This window comes from Oratosquilla oratoria, chromosome 2 (genome assembly GCF_046742065.1).
Source record: "Oratosquilla oratoria isolate Oo_2021 chromosome 2, ASM4674206v1, whole genome shotgun sequence".
In the NCBI taxonomy this organism is placed as follows: domain Eukaryota; kingdom Metazoa; phylum Arthropoda; class Malacostraca; order Stomatopoda; family Squillidae; genus Oratosquilla; species Oratosquilla oratoria.
The window spans coordinates 63,829,181-63,852,323 of record NC_134778.1 but is presented as its reverse complement, the minus strand read 5'-3'; the positions used below and the strand labels follow the sequence as shown (position 1 = coordinate 63,852,323).

General features: G+C 36.5%; 1 protein-coding gene across 4 annotated transcripts in view; it reads left to right on the top strand.

Annotated features, from left to right (window-relative positions):
• LOC143039551 (sodium- and chloride-dependent glycine transporter 1-like) overlaps positions 1 to 22,295 on the top strand; it is a 140,610-nt gene extending 118,315 nt beyond the window's left edge. For 3 of the 4 annotated variants that reach the window (XM_076209776.1, XM_076209758.1, XM_076209749.1), the window contains 7 exons: positions 10,902 to 11,026; positions 12,586 to 12,769; positions 13,519 to 13,654; positions 13,870 to 14,001; positions 17,156 to 17,323; positions 21,654 to 21,765; positions 21,874 to 22,295. In XM_076209776.1, coding sequence (XP_076065891.1) covers positions 10,902 to 11,026; positions 12,586 to 12,769; positions 13,519 to 13,654; positions 13,870 to 14,001; positions 17,156 to 17,323; positions 21,654 to 21,765; positions 21,874 to 21,896 — 880 coding nt within the window. In that variant the 3' untranslated portion in view covers positions 21,897 to 22,295. The remainder of the gene's footprint in view (positions 1 to 10,901; positions 11,027 to 12,585; positions 12,770 to 13,518; positions 13,655 to 13,869; positions 14,002 to 17,155; positions 17,324 to 21,653; positions 21,766 to 21,873) is intronic. The other variant, XM_076209768.1, reaches the window with a different exon arrangement.
• The last annotated feature ends 848 nt before the right edge of the window (positions 22,296 to 23,143 follow it).

The following is a 23,143-nucleotide window of genomic DNA, read 5'->3' as shown; positions in this document are numbered from 1 at the left end:
TTCAACTATACCTATGCATTTATTTATGTATTTTATTTGTTATTTACATTATTATAGCTTTTATTTATTATTAATATGATTTTTTTTTTTTTTTTTGCATCCGACCTAGATATGGATCAAAAGGTCTCCTGTCGGCATGCTCCGCCTTTGTAATCCTTTGTAATCCTTTGTATGTATGTATGTATGTATGTTAAAATTAGAAAAGGAGAGATTGAGTGGTTTGAGGTAAAGGTGGGACTCTGCCAGGGATGTGTCATGTCGCCATGACTGTTCAATGTGCACATGGACAGGGTTGTGTGGGAGGTAAATGCAAGAGTAATGGGCAGGGTAAAGATGGTTAAAGAAAATGGAGAAAAATTAGAGGTGAGCCAGTTGTTGTTTGGTGATAACACTTTGCTTGTAGTGAGATCAGAGGAAGGATTAAAGAAGTGATGGAGTTTGGGAAGGTGTGTGTGAGGAGGAAGTTGATGAGATGTACAAGGGGAGAGGATGGCAGTAAATTGGAAGTGAGTATTAAGGGAAAGAGGCTGGAAGAAGTAGATAGGTTAAGATATTTGGGGGTGTATGTGGCGGGAAAGGAAAGAAAGGAGGTGGAGGTAGAATTTAGATTGAGAGAAGCAAGTAAATATCTTGTGGGGATTAAAAAGTGTACTGAGAAATAGACATTTGGGAATGGATGCTACGAGGAGATTGTATGAAAGGGTGATTATACTGACAGCACTGTATGGGGCAGAAACATGGAGCATAAGAGAAGAAAAGTTTACACGTGTTTGAGATGAAATGTCCGAGAAGTATGGTAGGGGCTATTGGGCTGAATAGAATGAGAAATGAGGTGAGGAACAGAGTGGGTATGGAAAAGGAGTTGGAAGATAGGACTGATGAGAGAGTATTGGGATAGTTTGGACACATAGAAAGAATGAGTGAAGATAGAGGGGTGGATGGAGTGAACAGGAGGGGGAGACCAAGGATGAGATGGATGGATGGGGTAAAAGGGGTATTGAGAAAGAGGGGGGATGTCTGTCGAGGAAGGAAAGGAGAAAACAGAAGACAGGGGTTAGTGGAGAATGGTTGTGTATGGATGATGCTGTTATACATGGGAGTGGGTGGGGGATGGGGGGTTAAGGAGTGGTTATGTATTTACCTAGTGTGGATGATATTTTGACACAGCCTGAAGGGCTTTCTCCCCTTCTTTTCTTTTTCTGCATGAGGGGACAGAGAGAGGGGGGGGTCACTGATTAAATGAAGTGGCCTTGTTGTGGATGTGCTGTGTCTTGCTGGATTGCATCTGACCCAGGGCAATGGGCAAGATGCAGAGATGACCCATCATCCAAGAGGAGCCAAGAAAAGAGGGAGGAAAGGGTGGTGAATGGGAGTGGAGTGGTTGGGGATGAAATGGGTGGGAGTTGAATCATGCCTTTTGACTTTGACTACCTCCCTTGTAAGGGTGAAAAAGCCCTTGGTATATGCATGTATGTACAATCAATCCGTCAATTTGTAGTCTTACAGAAGTCCTACAACCCTGAGATATCTGATCACAGCCACCAGGTTGGCATACAGGTAATTCAGAGAAGACTTAATATTGTCTGAAATAAATGTTGGGCTGTGTGAACAATATCAGAATGGTTGCAGGCTCTTATCACAAGATACAAACAATTCATGCCTTCAAGAGGCGACACCAACAGTTTGCATAACCACCCTCTCTTTCAACTTTTTCAATTATGATAATGATGTCATTGTTTCTGTGAGAAGTCACCTAATATCTGTCATTTTGATCATTTTGAAAACTTTAGAAAATGTTCTTTCTCCATCCATGTTGGATGTAAGAAAAAGTGAACTGTAGGAGTTAATCATAGAAATTCTTTACAATATGCCCCACTAAAATAATTTTTCTTACATTATATTCCTTTATGGATATTTTTGGAATAGAATTTTTCTTATATCTATCTTTATACTAAGAGCTTTTTCCTCCTTACCAAGGAAATAGGCAAAGTCAAAAGGCATATACTTAACCCCACCCATTCCACTCCTATCCACCACCCCTCCCCCACTCTCATCTTAGCTTCTCATGGATAATGGGTCATTCCTGTATCCCACCCACTGCTCTGGGTCAGGGGCAATGTAGCAAGACACAGCACATCCACAGCAAAGCTGCTTCACTTAATCAGCAACCCTCTCACCACCTCCTTGTTTGCACTGCATCAAAATATCATTCACACATGCAGCGATGACATGGTCACCAAGTACAAAAAAATGTATAACAAAACTTGAAAGAATACAAAGAGCAATTATGAAATTGGCACCAACACTCTCAGAATTATCATATGAGGAGAGACTAGCAAAACTTGAGCTACAGACATTAGAGCAAAGAAGAGAGAGAGAGGAGACTTGATAACTATTTATAGAATCATGAAAGGCATAGAAACTATTGATAGAGAGAATCTAATAAAATGGGATAGTAGAGATACAAGAGGACACGGAAAGAAAATCAAGAAAGACAGTTATAGAAGAGACCTGAAAAAGAACAGCTTCCCACTCAGGGTAATAGACATTTGGAACAAGTTAGATGAAAATGTGTTGTGTGCAAAAATGATACACGAATTTAAAAAGTCTAGATAAAACAAGATATGAAGGCGGGACACCATGAGCATAGCTCCCCTTCCCATAAAATACAACTAGGTAAATACATAACCACTCCCTAACCCCCCATCCCCCTTCCTTGCATCACAGTGTTATCTATACACAGCCATTCTCCGCTCATGCTTATCTCCTGCCGTCTCCCTTCCCTTCTCAACAGACTCCCCCTCTCACTCAGTGCTCCTTTCACCCCATCGATCCATCTCATCCTTGGTTGCCCCCTCATGTTCACTCCATTTACTGCCACCTGGAAGGTGGTGGATTTCTTACATACTGTGGAAATTCTAGGTTCTCAATATTCCTCTATTCATCAAGATCCTGTAATCACTTTAGTATCTTCATGAAATTATAAATTTTCTATATATATACAGACGCTCCTCAACTTACGTTTTAGTTACGTTTTGAATGGCCGAACGTAAGTTGAAAATGAACGTAAGTTGTTACTGTACTATACATCCGTAAATTCTATTACCGTATCTTATAAAACACCCCTAAATCATTAATTATACACATAACATTGTAAAATAATAACATTAATTTCAAATAAACTAAATTCAAGCAACATAAATTGAGATGGTGGAGGAGGAGGAGGAGGAGGAGGATGATGAGGCAAGGCACGTTCAGTCTGTCGTTTGTGCCATGTAAACAATGGACGCAGCGTCATGCGTAAGTATCGTTTGAACTACGGAGAGCGCGCTAAACTAAAAAATTCACTCAAAATTTTTTTTTTACAATTTTTTTTTTACAGTCAGTTCAAACGTAAAATCGAAAAAATGTAAAACGAATGAACGTAAGTAGAGGAGTGTCTGTATATATTTTTTAACATTATCTGTCATCCAGTGACCAAATTGGTTTCCAACCTCACAGTTAGTGTGAAGAAAAATTAAAAACAGTGGATCTGCCATTATTGAAGAAAAAGAAGAGAAAGAGGTGACAATAGTAGTGTTTAGATAATTAATGTAATAGGTGGGATTGATAATGAAATTTTTTTGTTCTGGAACAGGAGAATCACAAGGTCATGGAAAATAAATCAAAATTCTAAAGGATGTCAAGAAAGTTTTAACATGAACATGAATCAGTTCCTAGAATAGCTTAGAAGCTAGTATAGTCCATACTAAGGCCTTGCATGAGTTCAAATCTAGATATGAAGGAGAAAAAGAAATAGAACCCCATGAGTTTAACCCTAGTATATCACAATGGGATAAATACTATTAAAGAGAATATTTGTTTTCTATACTCAAATGACTGTATAAGAGTGCAAATTTCTGTGACAAGGTAGATCTATTGGATGGAGATAAACATGGCAGAATCATCAGGATAAAAAACATTGCAGTTATTCCTACTACTGTACTTTATTCAAGTCATCTCTTCTCACATATCCTCTTAGAACTTCAAGATAAAAATCATTATATTTCTTGTGTTTTTTGTAGCATGGCAATCATTGGTTCCTGTTGCTGGAAAAGAAGATTCAGGTTGTTGATATTGGGTTCAGAAATTTATAACAGAGAAGGGCAAGAAATTGATCAAGCACAGCAGAGGTTGTGTTGGGGTTCTTCGGTAATCTTGTTAATAATATATAGTTTTTATGGCTGCCTCTGTGGGACATTGATTGCATAATTTGTGCAACTGGTATTAAACAAACTTCCATGACATTCTTACAAACCAGGTCACTTAGCATTCGTTTATGATTAGAGACAATACTCTCATAAAAAAGAAAACTAATAACTTTTGAATTCTACTATCCCTCTATTCTGCTACCTTCCTAAAATCTCTTCTTTACCATCTCTATGGCACCCTCTTCAGTGCAATATTGCCTCCAAGGATAGAGGTGCTGGAAATTGATGACAGGAATAGGACAGCCACATCCAGACATTACCAACATATTTGAAATGTGTGAATTAATTTATGTGTTTTTCTGGCACAGATATTTTGAAATGGTGTGTAATCATGCATTCACTTTGCACAGTGTGAAAAATGTATCTACATGTTTCTGAGTAGATCTTCACAACACCTAGATAGAGCTGTGGATAAGTGTGACACACATAAATGTATGGCATGGCAAATGCACTTAACTTTTGTAATACCTGGAGTTTCTGCTCTCAGGTGACTGGCAACTGAATTATAGTTACTCATAGGTAAACATTGTTCACACTATCAGACACAAACCCAATTGTATTTAATAAAGGTAGCTGACAGTCCTCCACATATGTTCTCAGGATGCTGTACATATTTTCACATGTTCAACCTGTCATACTCATTTGCAATATATAGCAAACTTCATTCAGTTTCAGAAGCCACTAGATTATAATTTTTTTAAGTATACAATAACTTTTTGATGCACTAATATCAGTTGTTTCATCTCTGATAACAGAAAATTTGTATACTCTTAGTTTTCCATGTAATTTGTTTTTGCTGAGTTGGGTCATCCGTTTTAATTTGCTTGATCTTATTTTATTTAATTTAATTTTCTGTGCAGTTTGAAAATCATAATGAATTTATTTGACAAGTTACATGATGGTCATGTTCAATAAATAAACTAGCAAGACTTATTTCTGCTCATATAGTGTTATCCATCATGTCTAGGTCATTAGCAGTTGAGTATGTCATTGCGTCAACCTTTTCATGAATGGAGCAGATGAAAAGACACAGAATGGTAATACTAGTAACAGACTGGTGAATAGAGGTAAAAGACGTGCTGAGCACATGCTTTGCTATGTTTTATTGTTGCTTTGTTCTGTTCTGTTCATCTGTTTCCCTTATCCCAATTTCTAGTGCTGGCAATGCAAACAAAAGTTACAGATAAATGTAGTGTGTACTTTTTGCTTTGCATTTGCAAGCCTTGGGTCTTTTGCAGATATTGTCCACAAGGATGGAAGCACTGGTGAATTATTGGCAGTGAGATACAGTGCAATCGAGTTTCTTGCAAGAGACCCGAAAACCCACAGTTACCTAGGGAAATCTTGTAGTGTTGTCTGAAATGGACATATGTAGGGCAATGTATGAAAAAAATGTTTTGTGACTTGTGTGGTGACTGCATCTGGGGCATGTGTTATTTTTTTCCATTCCTCTGCCCCCCCCCCCTTCCTTTATTTTCCTGAATTATGACTTAAGTATAAGTGAGTTAGTATTGTTCTTGTGCGTCTTGGGGTATTTATGCCTGAGGATATCAGATTAAATACCAAGTTTGTTTAGTGATCTCAGTGTTTGTATTTCTGAAAGGAAGTGTTACAGGGTGATGGAGGTAAGTTATGAAGGGTGTGCTTTATCATTGTGGATCACAAACTGGATTCATGATCAATTATTACCCTCCTGAATTAGAGTTCAGAGCTCAATATTGCCCAGTCTGTGGGTAATATTGTGACCTAACACACACACTTTCATACAAGAATGGCATTTTACTACATGGATGAAGACATGAGGGAGAAAATCATTGAAAGCTTGATATGGCTTAGACTGGAATATGCAATGATGATGTTGTCCCCATACTTGAAAAAAATATATAAGAAAAATAAAAAGAATATAAAAGGCAGCAACCAAGATGATCCTGGTCTAAACAACATGAAATGTAAGGAGTGATTGAAGAAACTGGGACTCTTTGGAGCCAAGAGAGAGTGGCAGTATGATAATGACATTTAAACTGGGAATAGGTTTAGAGAATGTGAAAAGAAAAGAATTACTGGTATGAGAAGAATTGACAGGCCATAATAAAAAGCTTAAAAAAAATTAAAAGATGCCAGGAAGTATAGCTTTCCACATGGAAGTGTAGACTTGTGGAGTAAGTTTAATGAAATATAACCCAAGCCAATGGTATAAAAGAATTCAAAACAAGGCTTGAGAAATGGAGGAAAAGAGATAGGGGCCTCATGAGTATTGATACAAATCCATACGATACAAAGTGGTAAACAAACACACACACACACACGACAGTCAAAGTGACAGTGAAGTTTGGAATTCCAGGAAAAACTTCAAATTTCGTGGATCTCAACGATGATGGAGTACTTGTATTGCATTAGTAGAGAAGGGGAAAGCTTGTGGTGCAGTGGGAAGGTAAAAAAAAAGGAGAAAGGGAGGGATTACTGAAGAAAATGGAAGGAAATGAGGAAGGGGACGAACGGGCCCTAGAAGTCAGAAGGAATGTCAACAACAGGTGCGCAGACGATAGAGGTGAGGTAGAAGAGCTTAGTAAAAATGTAAAAAATTAGAAATATAGATAAGAGCAGGGCAATGGAAGGTGAAAATGATTATTTCCATGGATTTAATGAGGGAGGAGATGACAACCTCCCCCGATTAGCAAGTCTAGAGGAAAACTAGAGAAAATCAACGAACAGTGGGAGGTTAGGTTCAGTGAATTTACATGGATTACACAAAGCGTTGATAAATTGGAAGAACTAAAGGAGAACCAAAACCTAAACAAAGAAATAGAAGAATTAAAAAGACAGTTAAAAGAAGTAAAGGATGAGAATGAGGAATTAAAGAAGAATGATAAAGAGAATAAAGAGTCCATAGCAAAAGAGGTACAGGGTTGGAGAAAAGTCCAAGAGGACAACAAAATTGAATTTAGAGATATAGTAAAACAACAGATGAAAGAACAATCCAAGGACACAATTATTAAAGTGATGAGAGAGAAGGAGAATATAGTAAGAGACTTAGCAAACAAAAAGAAATTAATAATCATATTAGGGATGGAAAAGAAGTATAATCCAAATAGGATGACAAGAGTAAAGGAAGAAAAGGAAAAAGTTAGTAAGATATTAGAAGTAGTTAAAGAAGATGAACCAGAAACAGGGAAAGAAATAGAATAAATATATAGGCTAGGGAAATACAATACAGATAAGACCAGACCAATTGACGTTAAATTCAGGTCACAAACAACAGCAGAGAATAGCTTAGCAAAAACAAGAAAACTAGCAGACAGTGAACAATATAAACAGGTATGGATAAAAAGAGAAATGAATAAAGAGGAAAGAGAGGAGGAGAAAACAAAAAGACTAGAAGCCAAGGAAAATAAACGAGAAAAGGTCAGTCAGAAAAAGAGAAATTCTATTGGAGAGTAGTGAATATGAAAGTGAGGAAATGGTTCATAGCAGAGAAAAACAGAAGGGAAACAGAAAACACAATGGAAGTAGCAGAAAATTAAAAGTGTCTTACACAAATATAGATGGCTTAATAACAGGCTTGAACGAACTGAATGACTACCTGAAGGAAAAACAGCCGGACATAATGGGAATTGTAGAGACAAAATTGAAAGGTCCACTACCACCCAACAGTGTAGGACATGGTGCATATAATTATTGGATTAGAAACAGAGGTAAAACAAGGGGGTGGAGTTATGTTCCTGACTAAGAAGGATATAAATGTGAGGAATGTCACATATGGAAAGAATAGAGTAGAGATGATTATGATGGAAATGGAAGACAAGGATGGGAAGAGCAGGAAGTTTGTAGTAAATTATGTGCCTCCTAAAACGGCTTCGTGGGAAGAGAAAGAACACAAAAATATGTTAGAAGACACAAGGATAACACTAAATAAGATAATAGAAGATAGAGGAATAGTTATAATGGGTGACTTTAGTTGTAAAGAAATCTGCTGGGAAGAGATAACAGTGAAGGGTGGAGATGACCTATGGGGAAATGTAGTACTTGATATGATTATAGAACATACGATGATGCAATGGATTCAAGAGAATACTAGGTATAGAAATGAGGAAAAACCATTGAGACTGGACCTAATAATCACATCAGAACCTGAAATAGTGGACAAGATTGAATGTAAGACATCAATAAGTAAAAGTGACCACATATTGGTTGAACTGGAACTAAATGAGGAAAAATACATGAAAAAAATGAACAATATAGAAAGGGAAGATTGAGGTATGAAAAAACAAATTTTTATAGAATAAAAGAATTTTTTTCAAAAAGCAGACTGGGCAAGAATACATAAGGAGGAATCAACAGTAGAAGAGAAATGGAATATTTTGACAAAAATTTATAAAGGAGTGGAAATGTATGTCCCAAGACAAAAGCAAGGAAAAGAATGTGTAAAGTGCTGGTACAACAAAAGATGTAGGGAGTTAAAAGACTAAAGAGCTAAAGCTTGGATAAAATGGAAAAAAAGACAAAAGACCTGAAAAATGGAAAATATATACTAGTTATAGAAATGAATATGTACAAATGTGCACAGAAGAAAAGAGAAAATATGAAAAAGATGTCATAGAAAAATGTAAAGATCAACCAAAACTATTTTACAGATTTGTAAACAACAAACTGAAAAACAAACAAGAATTAGAGAAACTACGACAAGGAGGAGTTGAATACACAAAGGAAATAGAAATGGCAGAAATTATGAACAAACATTTAAATTAGTGTTTACAATGGAGAACATACAACCTAGAGATATTGAATGGGAGGAGAAAGTCCCCCCTATGAAAGAAATAGAAGTATCAAGGAATGAAATAATGAAACACTTGAGTAATCTCAATGTCAGAAAATCGCACGGACCAGATGAAATAGCAAACTGGATTTTGAGAGAATGCAGGAATGAACTAACAGACAAAATACATAGCCTAATAAACAGTTCATTGAAAGAGGGAAAAGTTCCAAAAGATTGGAAAATAGCAAATATAGTACCAATATACAAAGAAGGAAACAAGGAGGACCCTACTACCTATAGACTGGTCTCTCTAACAAGTATGATAGCAAAAATTTGTGAAAGAATTATCAAAAGTAGATGGGTAAGACATTTGGAAAAAAACAATGTGCTAAATCCAAGGCAACTTGGATTGAGACAAGGACGATCATGCGTCACAAACTTAATGTGTTTCTATTCAAGGCTAATAGCTGTAATACAACAAACTTATAATCTAATAAGAACAATCAAAATGGCATTTACATACCTGGAAGAAGAAATGGTGAAGAAAATACTAGTTGGGAGTGTGTGTGTGTGTAAGGTCACAGCATTACCCATAGATCAGTCATATATGAACTCTGAGCTCTCTTCCAGGAGGGAAATAGCTGTTGATCATGAGTCCAACATGTGATCCATAACCATGGTGAATCACATGCACACATGTCATGGGAGCAAATTAAAGACCAAATGTCCATATAGCTGTATAAATACTTGGAATAGCTTAGGATGTGATACAGCCCAAGCTCAAATCTAAATATGATAATTGGAAGTCAAGGATATAGATTAAGTTGGAACTGTACATGAATTTGAGGCTAGGTATGATACAAAATTAGAGGATAGGAGATGGGGCCCCAACGAGCATTGCTCCTTTCCTGTATACTTCAATTAGGTAAATACATTTAGGTAAATACACACACACACACACTCAACTCTTTGCCCACCAGAAAAAAAGTTTCTGTTCAGAGTACAGTGATGCTGAAATTTTCATCTCTGGACAAAGCTTAAACTCAGAAAGGTGATTTAACATTCAAGCACAGTGCTGCCAAACCATTGAGCCATGAATGTGTGTGTGTGTGTGTATATATATATATATATACATATATATATATATATATATATATATATATATATATATATATATATATATATATATATGTCTTGAGATAGATGTTCTCAAAACCTAGGGTTAAAAAATACATATATCCAAATTAGTCCAAAATTTTCCCTCTGCTACCAGAGTATAATCATACATAGTTGAAAGTACACCTAGTATTGCTTACAGGTTACTAGAAGTGATGCTTGAATCCTACATCTGCAATAGCTAGCATCATGGGTGCGGTTTCAGCTGCAGAAACTAATAATTAATCCATCTTGTCCATACTGTGGCTTGGTGGTATTTTGCTTGTGAAGGTGTGGCTTTCCCCAAGCTACAGGACATTTTGTCTTGTTGCTGCTGATGAGCAAACTGTATATAAATATGCAAGTTAAACTTAAGTCTTTTGCTCTTGAAACACATTTTCAACTTTCACAATAAAGTTCTTCAGCTTCTGATAACATATTCTTCAGGTCTTACAGCTTAATCTTGAGGATGTAGTAGCATGTAACTGCATCCTTTGAATGATGTACAATGAAAGGAACTTTCTTCCTCTGTTGAACTGAATTGTCTTCTCACATAATATGCACCATACAAAATGGCATGTAAAACGGTTAATGAATGTCAATGAAAGAGATAATCACTAATTTTGAAATATAGAAACTGTAAAGTTGAAAATGTTTTGATTGTAGAAGATCTATGTGAGATAACTCCACTGTATATATACAAGAATACTTATTCCATGTGAAATTCCTACTTGTCATTCTAGAGACGCCTTCATTGTGTCCATTGGCAACTGCCTCACAAGCTTCTTTGCTGGATTCGTCATTTTTGGCATCATTGGCTTCATGGCCCATGAACTAGGCCTGCCTGTGGACAAAGTGGCTGTTCAGGGTAAGTGCATGTGCATGATGTACCTCTGGTGGAGGGTGGCCAGTACAGCCTAATATGGCCCTCCCCTCCCTATTATGCAAATCTTCAGACTGTAATGCTGACCCTCAATTAGCACTCAATGCACTTGCTGTCAGTTATCCTCTTGGATACAAAACCAAGCAGTTCCTTATGTTTGGAATAAATGGAAAATGAAGGATTAGCATTTCAGTTGACATGATTTACTTGAGATAAAACTTAAAAACCTTACCAGTCCCTATGAGCCAAGCTTTTTGTGCAAATCAGAACCCATTGTTGGCATTGAGATATTAAAGATAGAGAGGCTTTGGGACTGGGATGATTTTGAGTATATTTAAGTCACTTCTCTTCCTCAGACAGGTTTTAATTACGGGTAAGTCATTATTAGCTATGCTGCCATCCATAAGATTACACAAGAAGGAACATAATGCAGACAAATAATTTTTTGATGTATAGCAAATCTATGTTTACCACCATGGCATTTATACAACATAAGAATCATAGCATAATCTCATTCCAGTAGTCATTTTCAATCATTATAATACTTTTCACATTTAGAGCCATACAATCACATTAGAATAGGTGTGTTAAACAAAGCTAATATATATGTAATGGATGGCCATGCATCCCAGATATCTAGTTTGATTACATTTTGATATTAATATAATTTGATGTACAGAAATTATAGTTATTCCCTTTTAAGTCCCTCCTTGCACATGTAAGGTTGACTTCCCATGAATAATTCTAAAATCACAACTTTCCCAGAAATTTTCATAATTCTGTGATCCACTAAAAGGATCTTACACCCTATCAGGAAAAGTTTTCGAACATAGCTTTCAACAAAATCCCTATTTGCATGCATTCCATTATGAACAGTAGCCCATTTTACCTTGTCTGAAAGGAGGCAGATGTCACAGCTCAACTTCCATTCACATATTTTGACTCAGGTATGTATCTCCCATTATCTGCTTTTTTACTCCATTCGATCCTCTAGAGGATCATATACAGGACTTGTTGTGAAGAACAGGTGGGTGGATCAAAGAGACTGGATGTCTACTAGGTTGTCAGCCCTTTTCAGTTTACATGAAACAGTGCAAATGAATGGCAGGTCAAGTAGCAGCTCAAGGTAAAGTTTCAGAGCAAAGAGTGTTGTGTGCATGCATGCTCTGTCTCACAGGCTTCATTCCTCCAAATCACAGTAACTACACAGCCTTGGTAAATTGTGTCATGGCTGTAGTAATACTGTTACCTGTGTGCATTGCATAATTTCTGCTATCAGAGGTCACTGCTTGTCTACAGGAAGTCCAATCACTACGCCACAGGTGAGGCTTCGCCACCTGGCATCATCACGGGCATGAGAGGATAGTTCCTTGGATCCTTTCATGCTACTATGTGACCATAGTTCTATCACCTGAGCTTTGTAGAGGACAAAGCCAGTGATGTTTGTTGGTCCTTCCATCCCTACACCTTGCATTACCTGGGGTAATGCTGGTAACAGATGCATCTGGCTTCCACTGATGTCGAGTCGTTTGCACCCCTTCTAGGAGCCGGACTGGCGTTTGTGGCTTACCCGGAGGCCGTGGCCCGCCTGCCTCTGTCTCCAGTGTGGTCCATCTTGTTCTTCGCGATGTTGCTGACTCTGGGTCTTGGCACGCAGTTTACTATCCTAACCACCATCATCACCACCATTACTGATGACTTCCCAGTGCTCCGCGGCAAGAACTTCAAGTGAGTCTTTGACTGCAACGACCTCCACCACCAGGAACAACCAAGCAACAACCTTCTCACTGTATTTATTAACAAGTGTTGCATTACTTGCTGGTCTGGTATGTGGTGTGACTAACACTTCATTTATGGCAGGGAACTCTAGTGACCAAAAGGCGATCTGGATAGAATGTAGAACTACATCCAGAGATATGTACATATTGTGTTGTATTTCTCCCTTGCAAAGGCATCAAATATGACATGTGCTGGAGACCAGAATGCTGACATGTCTTGTGCTAAGTGTTGGCACGTTGTATATTCAGATGACTATGTTGTCCGTAACCTTGCAGTGTTGGTTGGTTGGCGGTTAGACTGCTCTGCGTCAACAAGGCCTTTTGGTCGAAGGAGCGTAGCCCTAAAGCTCTGTAACTGCACACCTTCCAACACTGCAGAATGACGGTTCTTTTAATCACTACTAATCAACAATTTTCATTCAGGAATAACACATTTCAAATGATCTGCTTCATGGTGCCTTGGTGCTAAATTTCATTTTATATGATTTTGATATCATATAAGTATACCAAAGTATGTTATTTATGCGTTCTGCCATGCCAGAGGGCGAATGCAGTAATGATAACCCGAAGACCCAATGGTCGAGTAGATGCAAAGAAAACGGTCGGTCCATGTTGGTACTACCTCCATTCAGGTGACCGCCGTTATTCCTTTTTGTCAGAAAACTAATTGTCTTCATCCCCTTATTTTTTTCCCTCTAGATGGGCTCTCCTAGTTGCTTGTACCGTCATGTTCACAGTTGGACTTTCTATGACTACAAAAGGTGGAATGTATGTCCTTCAGATGATGGACTCATATTCTTCAACATTTTCTGCCCTAATGGTTGGAGTCATAGAGGTGAGTTCCTCAACTCTTTCATTCCATTGACATTCTTTAAGCTGAATGATATCGTTAAGCAACAGTGAAACAAAATCTGTATTATTATAAACTAAGTGCCTTATGGAGAATCTTGTGCCACAATAAAATTGGTAGTGTACCTGGGGTGTCTCATAGGACTTTAGAAAAGAGTGTAGTTTTCCTCAACATTAATGTATAATGACATTGTCCTGCAGGTTGTGGTTGTCACTTGGGTCTACGGAGTTGACAATTTCCTCAATGACATTCGCATCATGCTTGGATTCTATCCTTACCCAAGAATTTTTTGGAAATATGTGTGGAAGTTTGGGATGCCCATCACAGTGACGGTTAGTAAACTAAGTGCAGCAACCATGGGCTGTACCATCTCATTTCTTTGGCCAGTACCATGAAATTTCCATATTGAGATGCTTGCATCAATCTTAGCAGTATCATCATGAAAGAGAATATGTACCTTACTTGATTAACTTTAGGTATTTATAATATCAATGACATAAACAGTAGTTGGCTTCTGATGAAGGGGAGGCCCATTTGCAGTTTCTGTGCTTAGGCTTTATTGTCAAAGTAAAGTTGGACTCATCAGGTCCTACGTTGGGTAAGTCTTCCACTTCCCATTGTAGCTATTGCCCATTTCCATTACTTTGCATTTTTTGGTATTGAAATTTATTTCCCATTTTTGGTTCTATGCAAAAATAGTGTGTAGATCTTTCTGCAATAGCCTACAAATCATCCTCATTTTTCAATCTTCTCATGATTTTTGAATCATCAACAAACATGTTTGCATAGATTGTTGTACCTACCATCATGTCATTAACATAGACAAGAAACATTGATGTAATCACTGCTCTCCATCTTGACATCTTATCCTTTAGTACTGTTCTCATGTACCTTCCCTTCAAAAAATCTATCATTCATTTTAGTAGTTTTTCCTTTTAGTCCTCCAGTATTCTCCAGTTTCCATATAAGTTGACAGTGAGGTACTTCATCAAAATCCTTCTTAGGGTCAAGGTACACACAGTTCACCCAACCCTCATATCATTCTCAAGTAAAAGCTTAAAAGGCTTGACACACATGACCTTCAACATCTGATGCCAGATTAATTGTTTGTCAGAATGTTTATCTCTTCAAGATATTTGGTCCATTGATCTTACACAATTCTTTTACATAAATCACTATTATGCTGGTCAGTGATATTGGCCTAAGATTTAGTGGTGCCTCCTTACTTCCATCTTTGTGAATTGGTACAACATTAGCCCTTTTCCAATCAATTGGCACTATGCATTCTTTTAACATACAATAATAATGTGAATCTCATTTGCCAGTTGTTCCTTATTCTTTAAGTATCCAGTTAAAGATCCCGTCAGGTCCTGAGGTTTTTGTCACATCCAAATGTGATCCAAAATCCAAAATGATGTGTGATTGATGTGTGGATCTGAGTGTTCTTGCATAGTTTTGCACCAACCATTCTTATGTTCTGCTGTATGAAGAGGATATTTGTATCTGAGTATAGGTGGTTTAATGAGGTTGTTTTGGTGCTGCTATTGTTTTATGGCTTTGTCTTGTACTTCTTGTAGGTTTTCCTTATATTTCTTAGTGCAGAGAACAAACAGTGGAAGCATAGTCATATTGTAATTTTTGTACTCTTCTTCCTGTTGGCCAAATCCTGAATTTACCACTGTCATGAGCACATTAATTTATTTTAGTTTTCCAACAAGTTTCTTGGATGGGGAGTGAAAGCCATGTAACAAATGCAAGACTTCATATGATAAGTTCTTCTAAAGTTGGAGACTTGGCCAGGCAGTGAAGTAGTGGAATGAATCTTGAATTTGTAGTTGTCTAGAGTGAGTAATATTACTGAAGATTTTGGAGGATGGGAGGATGTTGATATCCTGTCTTGTTTTAGCCATTTTTCCTGTTCTTTGAGCTATGTTTGTGTGTTAGCATAAATTTAATAGTTGGGGTTATGGTTTATTATTGTCAGATCATCAGCCAGAGAGTACTGTGATGTTGTGTACTGGGCTCAGGATGGGGAGGTCATCCATGATGAGGTAGAACATAGGTTGTGATAATACTGCACCTAATGTGGCAGTTGTACTCCCTTTTGTCCCCTGAGATGTGTTGGTTCCATGGCTTTTTGTATTCTGTGCCTGATAGAAAGTGTATTACTCATATTTTGTTTTTGTCATGTATGCCTCTTTCTATGACCTCCCTTGTTAGTTTCTTTGGACTGTCTATTACTACTATATCTGTGCTCTTACACAGCACCTGGTTTAATCCAAATAGTATTTGATAGGTGAAATTAGTAACTAGTGTGTTGGTGGGGTGGTCTATTTTAATGTCATGTTAGCTGGATGAAGATGGTATGTGTGGTTTAATTCTTTCATGGACAATCTATTCCATTTGTTTATATTTGGTGAAGAAGAGTCAATGTGTCAATCAGTCAATGTGATGATGGTAATTCCGGTGGATTATTTGTGTTTAAGATTGGAAATATGCTTGCTCCATTCCAAATAGCTCATGTGCCCAAGAGTAGTTGAAGATTTTTGCGAGTGGTTAGATGTTTGCTCAATACTGCCTTGTGTATGGGTGTCTGCAGCGGTATACAAGTTCCCTTAGATCATTGTCTTCATGAACACTGATTTGAAATTTTGTGTCATCACACATCAGTAAATGGTTATACATATTCTTTTTAAATCTTGGCATGGAGAGCTAAGCTTACATGGATGATGAGCAGTAACTTGTCTATAACATCAGAACTAGGGAAATGATGCAGAATGTCCCATAGTAGAATGGAAAGTACTGCTTGAATTTATGAAAATATACCTGCTGAAATGGAACTGTCTTATATGCCAACCCATTATGTACAAATGAAAATACAAGAACCTTCAAGGTAATCTGTAAGTTTTAATCTGGACTCATGTTCTCTTCTCTATTAACCTCTTCAGTCCTTTAGTTTATTCTATAGTTGAAGAAAAAGGACTAGTTTGCACAAGTATGAATACATACATATACCAAAGGCTTTTTCCCCCTTACACGGGGGTAGTCAAAAAGAAAAAGGCATAGAAATCACTCCCACCCATTTCATATTAAGGAATCAGATAAAAAAAAATCCCTTTTCAGCAGAAGTTAATGGTTTGCTATACCCTAGAGCAAAAATCTAATATGTATACCATAGTATTGAACAATATATGCCCACCCCCCAAAAAAAGAAGGAAAAAAAAAAATTAGTTGTGGACTAGGCATTTGAAAGATATATAAGAATCTTACAGTTAGGTATCCAAAGAAATGAAAGTATCTTTTGCATTCCAGTATTATTTGCCATGTTCTTTCAGTGTTCACTGGTTACTTTGGTATCAAAGTAATTGTGGTTAATACAGCTCAATAGGCATTTGTACTTATCATGTTAGTATATGTATTTTCTTTCTAGGTTCAGTTTTCTGAAAATATGAAACCTTGTTCATTGGTTTTGATTATATTCTACAGACTATCCTGGTCTTCACGTGGATTGACTTCAAGCCAGCACGGTATGGAGATTATGAATTTCCATTCTGGGCTAATGCTGTTGGATGGGGTCTTTCCTTTGTTTCAGTCATGATGATCCCAATTGTTGCCATCGTCAAGATTTTACGTGAAAATGGATCATTTATCCAGGTACAGTAGAAATAGTTCTAACAATTATTAATTTTGTTTTTCTTTTTCATATGTCATTGTAGAGAAGTGACTCCACTACTTCCTTTCCTTCATTCTGATATATTGTCCATTACAACTCATCTTTTTGTGAATTGGTCTTTCACAAAGTCTTATTCATTTCCAGAGTCCCCCTATAAGTCCTCCTTGTCAAAAAGTTACTCCAGATCCAAATACTCGAAATTCCTTCGACCATTTCTTTTCTTGAAGCACATTGATCACCCTTGAGTAGAAAATTGATAAATTGGACAATCCTTTTCAGAATCCTAGTTTCTACCAATTTTTTATCTGTAACAGATACTTTGTTCATCTCTTTTTCACAATTCTTTTGTATCAATGAACTATCATGCTAAAATCAGAGACATTGGTCTATAATTGAGGGTTTTTTCCTTTGTCCCTCATTTGTGAATTGGGACGACAGTGACTTAAATCCAACTTCCAGGTACTATTCCTTCTTCTAATGAAGAACACAGTTCATGAATCTTGTCCATCTGTTATCTGCATTCTTTGAGTATCCATTTTGAGATCCCTTCAAGCTGTAGGTTTTTTCACATCTAGGGTCTTAGTAATTTATAGACTTTCTGCACTTCCATGTTTGCGTCAAAACACAGCACTTCTAGTTGTTCCCCTCCTCTCTTGAAATAAATTTTCCAGAGTGAAGACTGATTGGAAAATTGCATCTTCATGATTCCATCCGCTATTAGCTTGCTAATTCCTTTTCTGAGTCACAGCTTAACACTGACAAATCTATAGAATGGTTTAGATTTGTTTTTACATTTATCAAATTATATTTCTTTTAAAGTTTCTTTCTTCCTCATATTGGAGTTTTGAGTTTTAGTTTCTGATTCTCTTGTATTCTTCCTCGTTTTTTTTTTTTTCTTCATTTTTTGTCTCCACTTTTCTTTGTCTCCACTTTGCATCCATTATTTTTTATTTTTCCTGCATCTTGTGTTCAACTGACCCTTGTTTTTCATTTACTCTTTGCACATATTTTTACACCTAATTTATGAAATTTAAGAAAGATTTCACTTTTCTTCTGTATTTCACTTTTCCTTCAGTTTACTATGATCAGTTCCTTCAAAGTTTCCTCAATTCTATACAATTAACAGAAACAAGGGAAATGGAAAGTGGGAGAAGCTAAAAGAGACAATGAAAGAGGTGGCATATCAAACTTATTTATGTTATTGGCTTGCATTTTATTTCATTCAGCTTGTACTGCATATGTTTACTTTGTTGTATTACACAGGAAAGGAATGCTCATGGTGACCTGTCTTTGTATCTTTCAGCATCAAGTTTTTTCTTAAAATCTTGAATAGTATTTGCACACACTATTTCTTTATCTAAGTTATTCCAGATATCCAGCACTCTGTGTGGGAAGCTATTCTTATTCCAATCTCTCCTATAGTTACCCTTCTTGAGTTTCTTTTCATGACCTCTTGTTTTTCCATTGTCATTTTTTAGTAAATCATTCCTATCTAGGATTTCCATTTCTTTCATGATTCTAAATATAGTTAGTAGATCACCTCTTTCTCTTCTCTGCTCCAGTGTTGGTAGTTCCAATTTCGATAATCTTTGTTCGTATGTTAATTTGGAAAGAGCTGGTGCCAACTATGTTGTTGCTCTCTGTATTCTTTCTAGTTTCCTTATATTCTTTTTAGTACTGGGTGTCCATAGTGTCGCTGCGTATTCCAGTTTTGGTCTAATCAATGTAACTAATATTTTTTTAACCATTTCTTCATTCAAGTAATCAAATGCCACTTTCATTGACCTTAATAAGTTGAAGGTTTCACCGACTATTTTGTTTATATGTTTATCTGGTGTCATGTCTGTTTATGTATTTACCTAGTTGTATTTTATGGGACGGGAGCTATGCTTGTAGTGACCCATTTTTGTATCTCTACATCCAGTTTATTCTTGGAATCATGCATAGTTCTGGCATTCACTGTTTCTCTGTTCAGTTTGTTCCAGACATTGATCACTGTGTGGGAAGCTTTTTTTTTCAGATCTCTTCTGTAACTGCATTTTTTTTGTTTCTTTTTGTGCCCTCTTGTTTCTCTTTTGTCCCACTTTTATAAGGTTCTCTCTATCGAGAACTTCCATCCCTTTCATAATTCTGAAAACGGTCAACAAATTGCCTCTTTCCCTTCTCTGCTCTAGTGTTGACAGCTGTAATTTCTCCACTCTTTGTTCATATGTCAGATTTGATTGTGGGTGCCATTTTTGTTGCTGCTCTTTGGATTCTTTCTAATTTTCTTATGTTTTTTTTTTTTTGTAGGTGCCCACATTGATACAGCATATTCTAATTTCAGTCTTATCAGTATAACAACTATTTTCTTAATCATCTCCTCATCCATGTAATCGAAGGCCACTTTCATTGATCTTAATAAGTTGAAAGTCTCTCCAAATAATTTATTTACATGTTTGTCAGGTGTGAAGTCACTAGAGATGATTACTCCTGGGTCCCTCTCTGAGATTACTTTTTTGACTTCTTTGTTTCCAATCGTATATTTTCTCAAAACTCTATATTTACCTCTTCCAAATTCCATTATGGTACATTTCTTGATGTTGAAGTTCATCTTGTGTCTCCGGCTCCATTCCCATACTTTATCCAGGTCATCTTGTAGCAATCTGCAATCTTCTGTTTTCACTCTCTTGAGTAATTTGGCATCCTCTGCAAAAAAGTTCATATTTACTCCTTCATCCATATCATTTATGTATATGGCAAACATTAAAGGAGCCAAAACAGAGCCTTGAGGGATGTCACTTTTTAGATCTTCCCATTTCGAATTTTTATCTCTAAGTACCACTCTCATGTTTCTCCCAGTTAAGAAATCCTTCACCCATTCCAACAGTTTGCCTTGAATTCCTATTTTTTAAATTTTACTTACTCATTTTTGATGTGGTACCTTGTTAAATGCTTTCTGCAAATCCAAGAAGGCGCAGTCTGCCCATCCATCCCTTTCTTGTATTATCTCAATTAGTCTCAAGTAAAAGCAGATCAGGTTTGTGGTGCATGATCTTCCACTTCCAAAACCAGATTGTTTGGGGTTTATTATTTTGTTATCTTCCAATTGTTTGGTCCATTTGTTCCTGATGACCTTTTTGCATATTTTTGCTACTGTGCTTGTGAGGGACACCGGTCTGAAGTTTGTAGGATCTTCCCTATTTCCTCCTTTATGTATTGGTACTATGTTTGCATCTTTCCAATCTTGTAGTACCTTTCCCTCTTTGAGTGAGAAGTCTATTATCTTGTATTGTTTGTCTGTCAGTTCATCTCTACACTCTTTTAGTATCCAATTTGCAATTCCATCTGGTCTGTGCGACTTTCTGACATCTAGGCTTCTTATTTAGTCTCTTATTTCCCTTTGTTTGATTTTCTTTCATCATGGGTGATCTTTCTTTTTGTCCATCCTCCCAGGATTGTGAGCTCTCAATTCATAACTTCTGCCATCTGTGTTATCTATGTATTCTTTATCTCCTTCACGCAGTTTTACTATATCATGCTCATCCTTTAGTTTGTCATTTATATATCTGTAAAAGAGTTTTGGTTGATCCTTACATTTGTCTATGATATCCCTTTCATATTCTCTTTTTTCTTTCCTGCGTAAATTTACATATTCATTCCTAAGTTTAGTGTATGTTTGCCATTTAGATGTTTTTCTGTCTTTTTCCATTTTTTCCAGGCTTTGTCTCTCCTGGCTTTAGCCTCACTACATCTTTTGTTGAACCAACATTTTATATAAATTTATTTTTGTTTCTTTTTTTGGTACATATTCGTTAATTCCTTCTTTGTACTTTTCTTTGAATATGTTCGATTTGTCTTCCATCTCTTTCCTCTTCAGAGAACTTATCCCAATTTGTGTTTTGGAAAAATTTCCTTAGTTTTACAAAGTCCGTTTTGTTGTACATAAATCTTCCTTCTCTATGTTTATCATTCCAATTTATGTTGTTCTGTTCTTTTAATTCAAACACTGATAGTATATGATCACTTTTTCCAATTTGTGTTTTATACTCCATTTTGTTCACAATATCTGGTTCAGAAGTTAATATTAAGTCTAGTTTCAATGGTTCTTCATTGTTTCTATATCTACTATTTTCCTTAACCCACTGCATTAGGGTGTATTCGATGCATGTAAATCTGTGTGTTCATGTATTTACCTAGTTGTAATAAATGGGGTGAGGTTATGCTGATGAGGTCCTGTCTCTGCCTTTACTCATTGGATTTTCCCTTAAACTTGCTTATGGTGTTGACTTCAATCATCATAACTATTTCCTTTTTGTTTTGCACATGCAGCGAGTGAAGAAGTTGTGCAGACCTCTCCCTGAATGGGCACCCCCAGCAGATGCCTGCATCCGCCCTAATGACTCATTTGGGGCCAAACCCTTGCTCAAGGTTACCTCCTTTGGTATGTAAAACACCTCTTGGTTGGCCATGTAGATTATCATTAAATACGAATAGAAGCCAAGTTTCCATATTTAAAAAAAAGTTCAAAGCTTACATTTTATTTTTTCAGAAGATACAGAAAACAAGATATGAAGAACCACTTGTTTGGAATGGAAGTGTTTACGAACAGTGAGATTCATATGCCAATCCTTAGCAGCATCTTGCACATGGTTCACAGTACCCTTGCGAGTATTGTTGCAACTTAGTTTCCATCTCCAGTTTTGCAAAGCAAGAAGACAAGACTGTGATATTGAAGATCGGTCCAGTCAAGTGATTCTGTATTTTGTCCATTGTTTTAACTAACAATAATGCCTACACAATGCAGCTGGTGTTGCTTAAAGAAGGTTCTGGCCAGTTATGATGCCTTTTATCACTTATTGTAAACAAGGCTTCATGGTAAGGTAACACTTATTTATGATCTTACTTCAAACTTTTCTAGTTCCTGTTGGTTATTTAGAAAAGAGATATATTTCAATAAACATAAGTACAGTACCCTAGTTTATTTTAGTCAATATATAAATATGTATATATATATTCATATATGTATACAGTATATATATTACTGGTTATACATTCATACATATATGTATATGCATGTGTATATACTGTGTATGTACATATATATGTATGCATATATGCATATGTACATTTACATATATGTATACTTGTGAATATGCATATATATGTATATATTATACATATATATGTATGTGGTCTGTGTATATATATATATATATATATGCATATGTGTATGTATATGTATATATAACGTGCTTTGGAATATCAGGAGAAATTTAAACTGTTTACCCAAGCACATTTTTTACTTTACAAATTGCAAGTATGGAATCAACTTGTGTTTGAACCTGGCTGCAGATTGGTATGAATCCTAGATAGGTCCAGTTCCATTGGATTTATCTACTGCTAGTTTATATTTTTCTGCATGAATAGCAGTGACACACAGAGGGGCATGGTGATGCTGTACAGTTCAGCACGAAGTGCTTGAAGTACAGTCATGACCCCAAAGTAAAGCATTGCAAGGTGGTGGTGCTGCCTTTCAACGTTCCATCTCTCACTTGTAAAGATGAGACTGTTGAGAATTGTTTTTTATTTTCTACAGTTGTTTCATTGTATAGAAACAGGAACAAATAGGAATCTAGGAGAGATGCACCACTCATTGTGGCAGTTTTAGACTGTTTAGATATACCCTGTAAATAGTTATGTAAAAGAATATATTTTAATGTATCCAAGTAAACCCATGTAGGCCTATGATTAGAAAGCCTGGTAAGAGGTTGTTGTCAACCTCCATGTTGTCTAGATGAGTAAGGGGGAACTTTTATAAG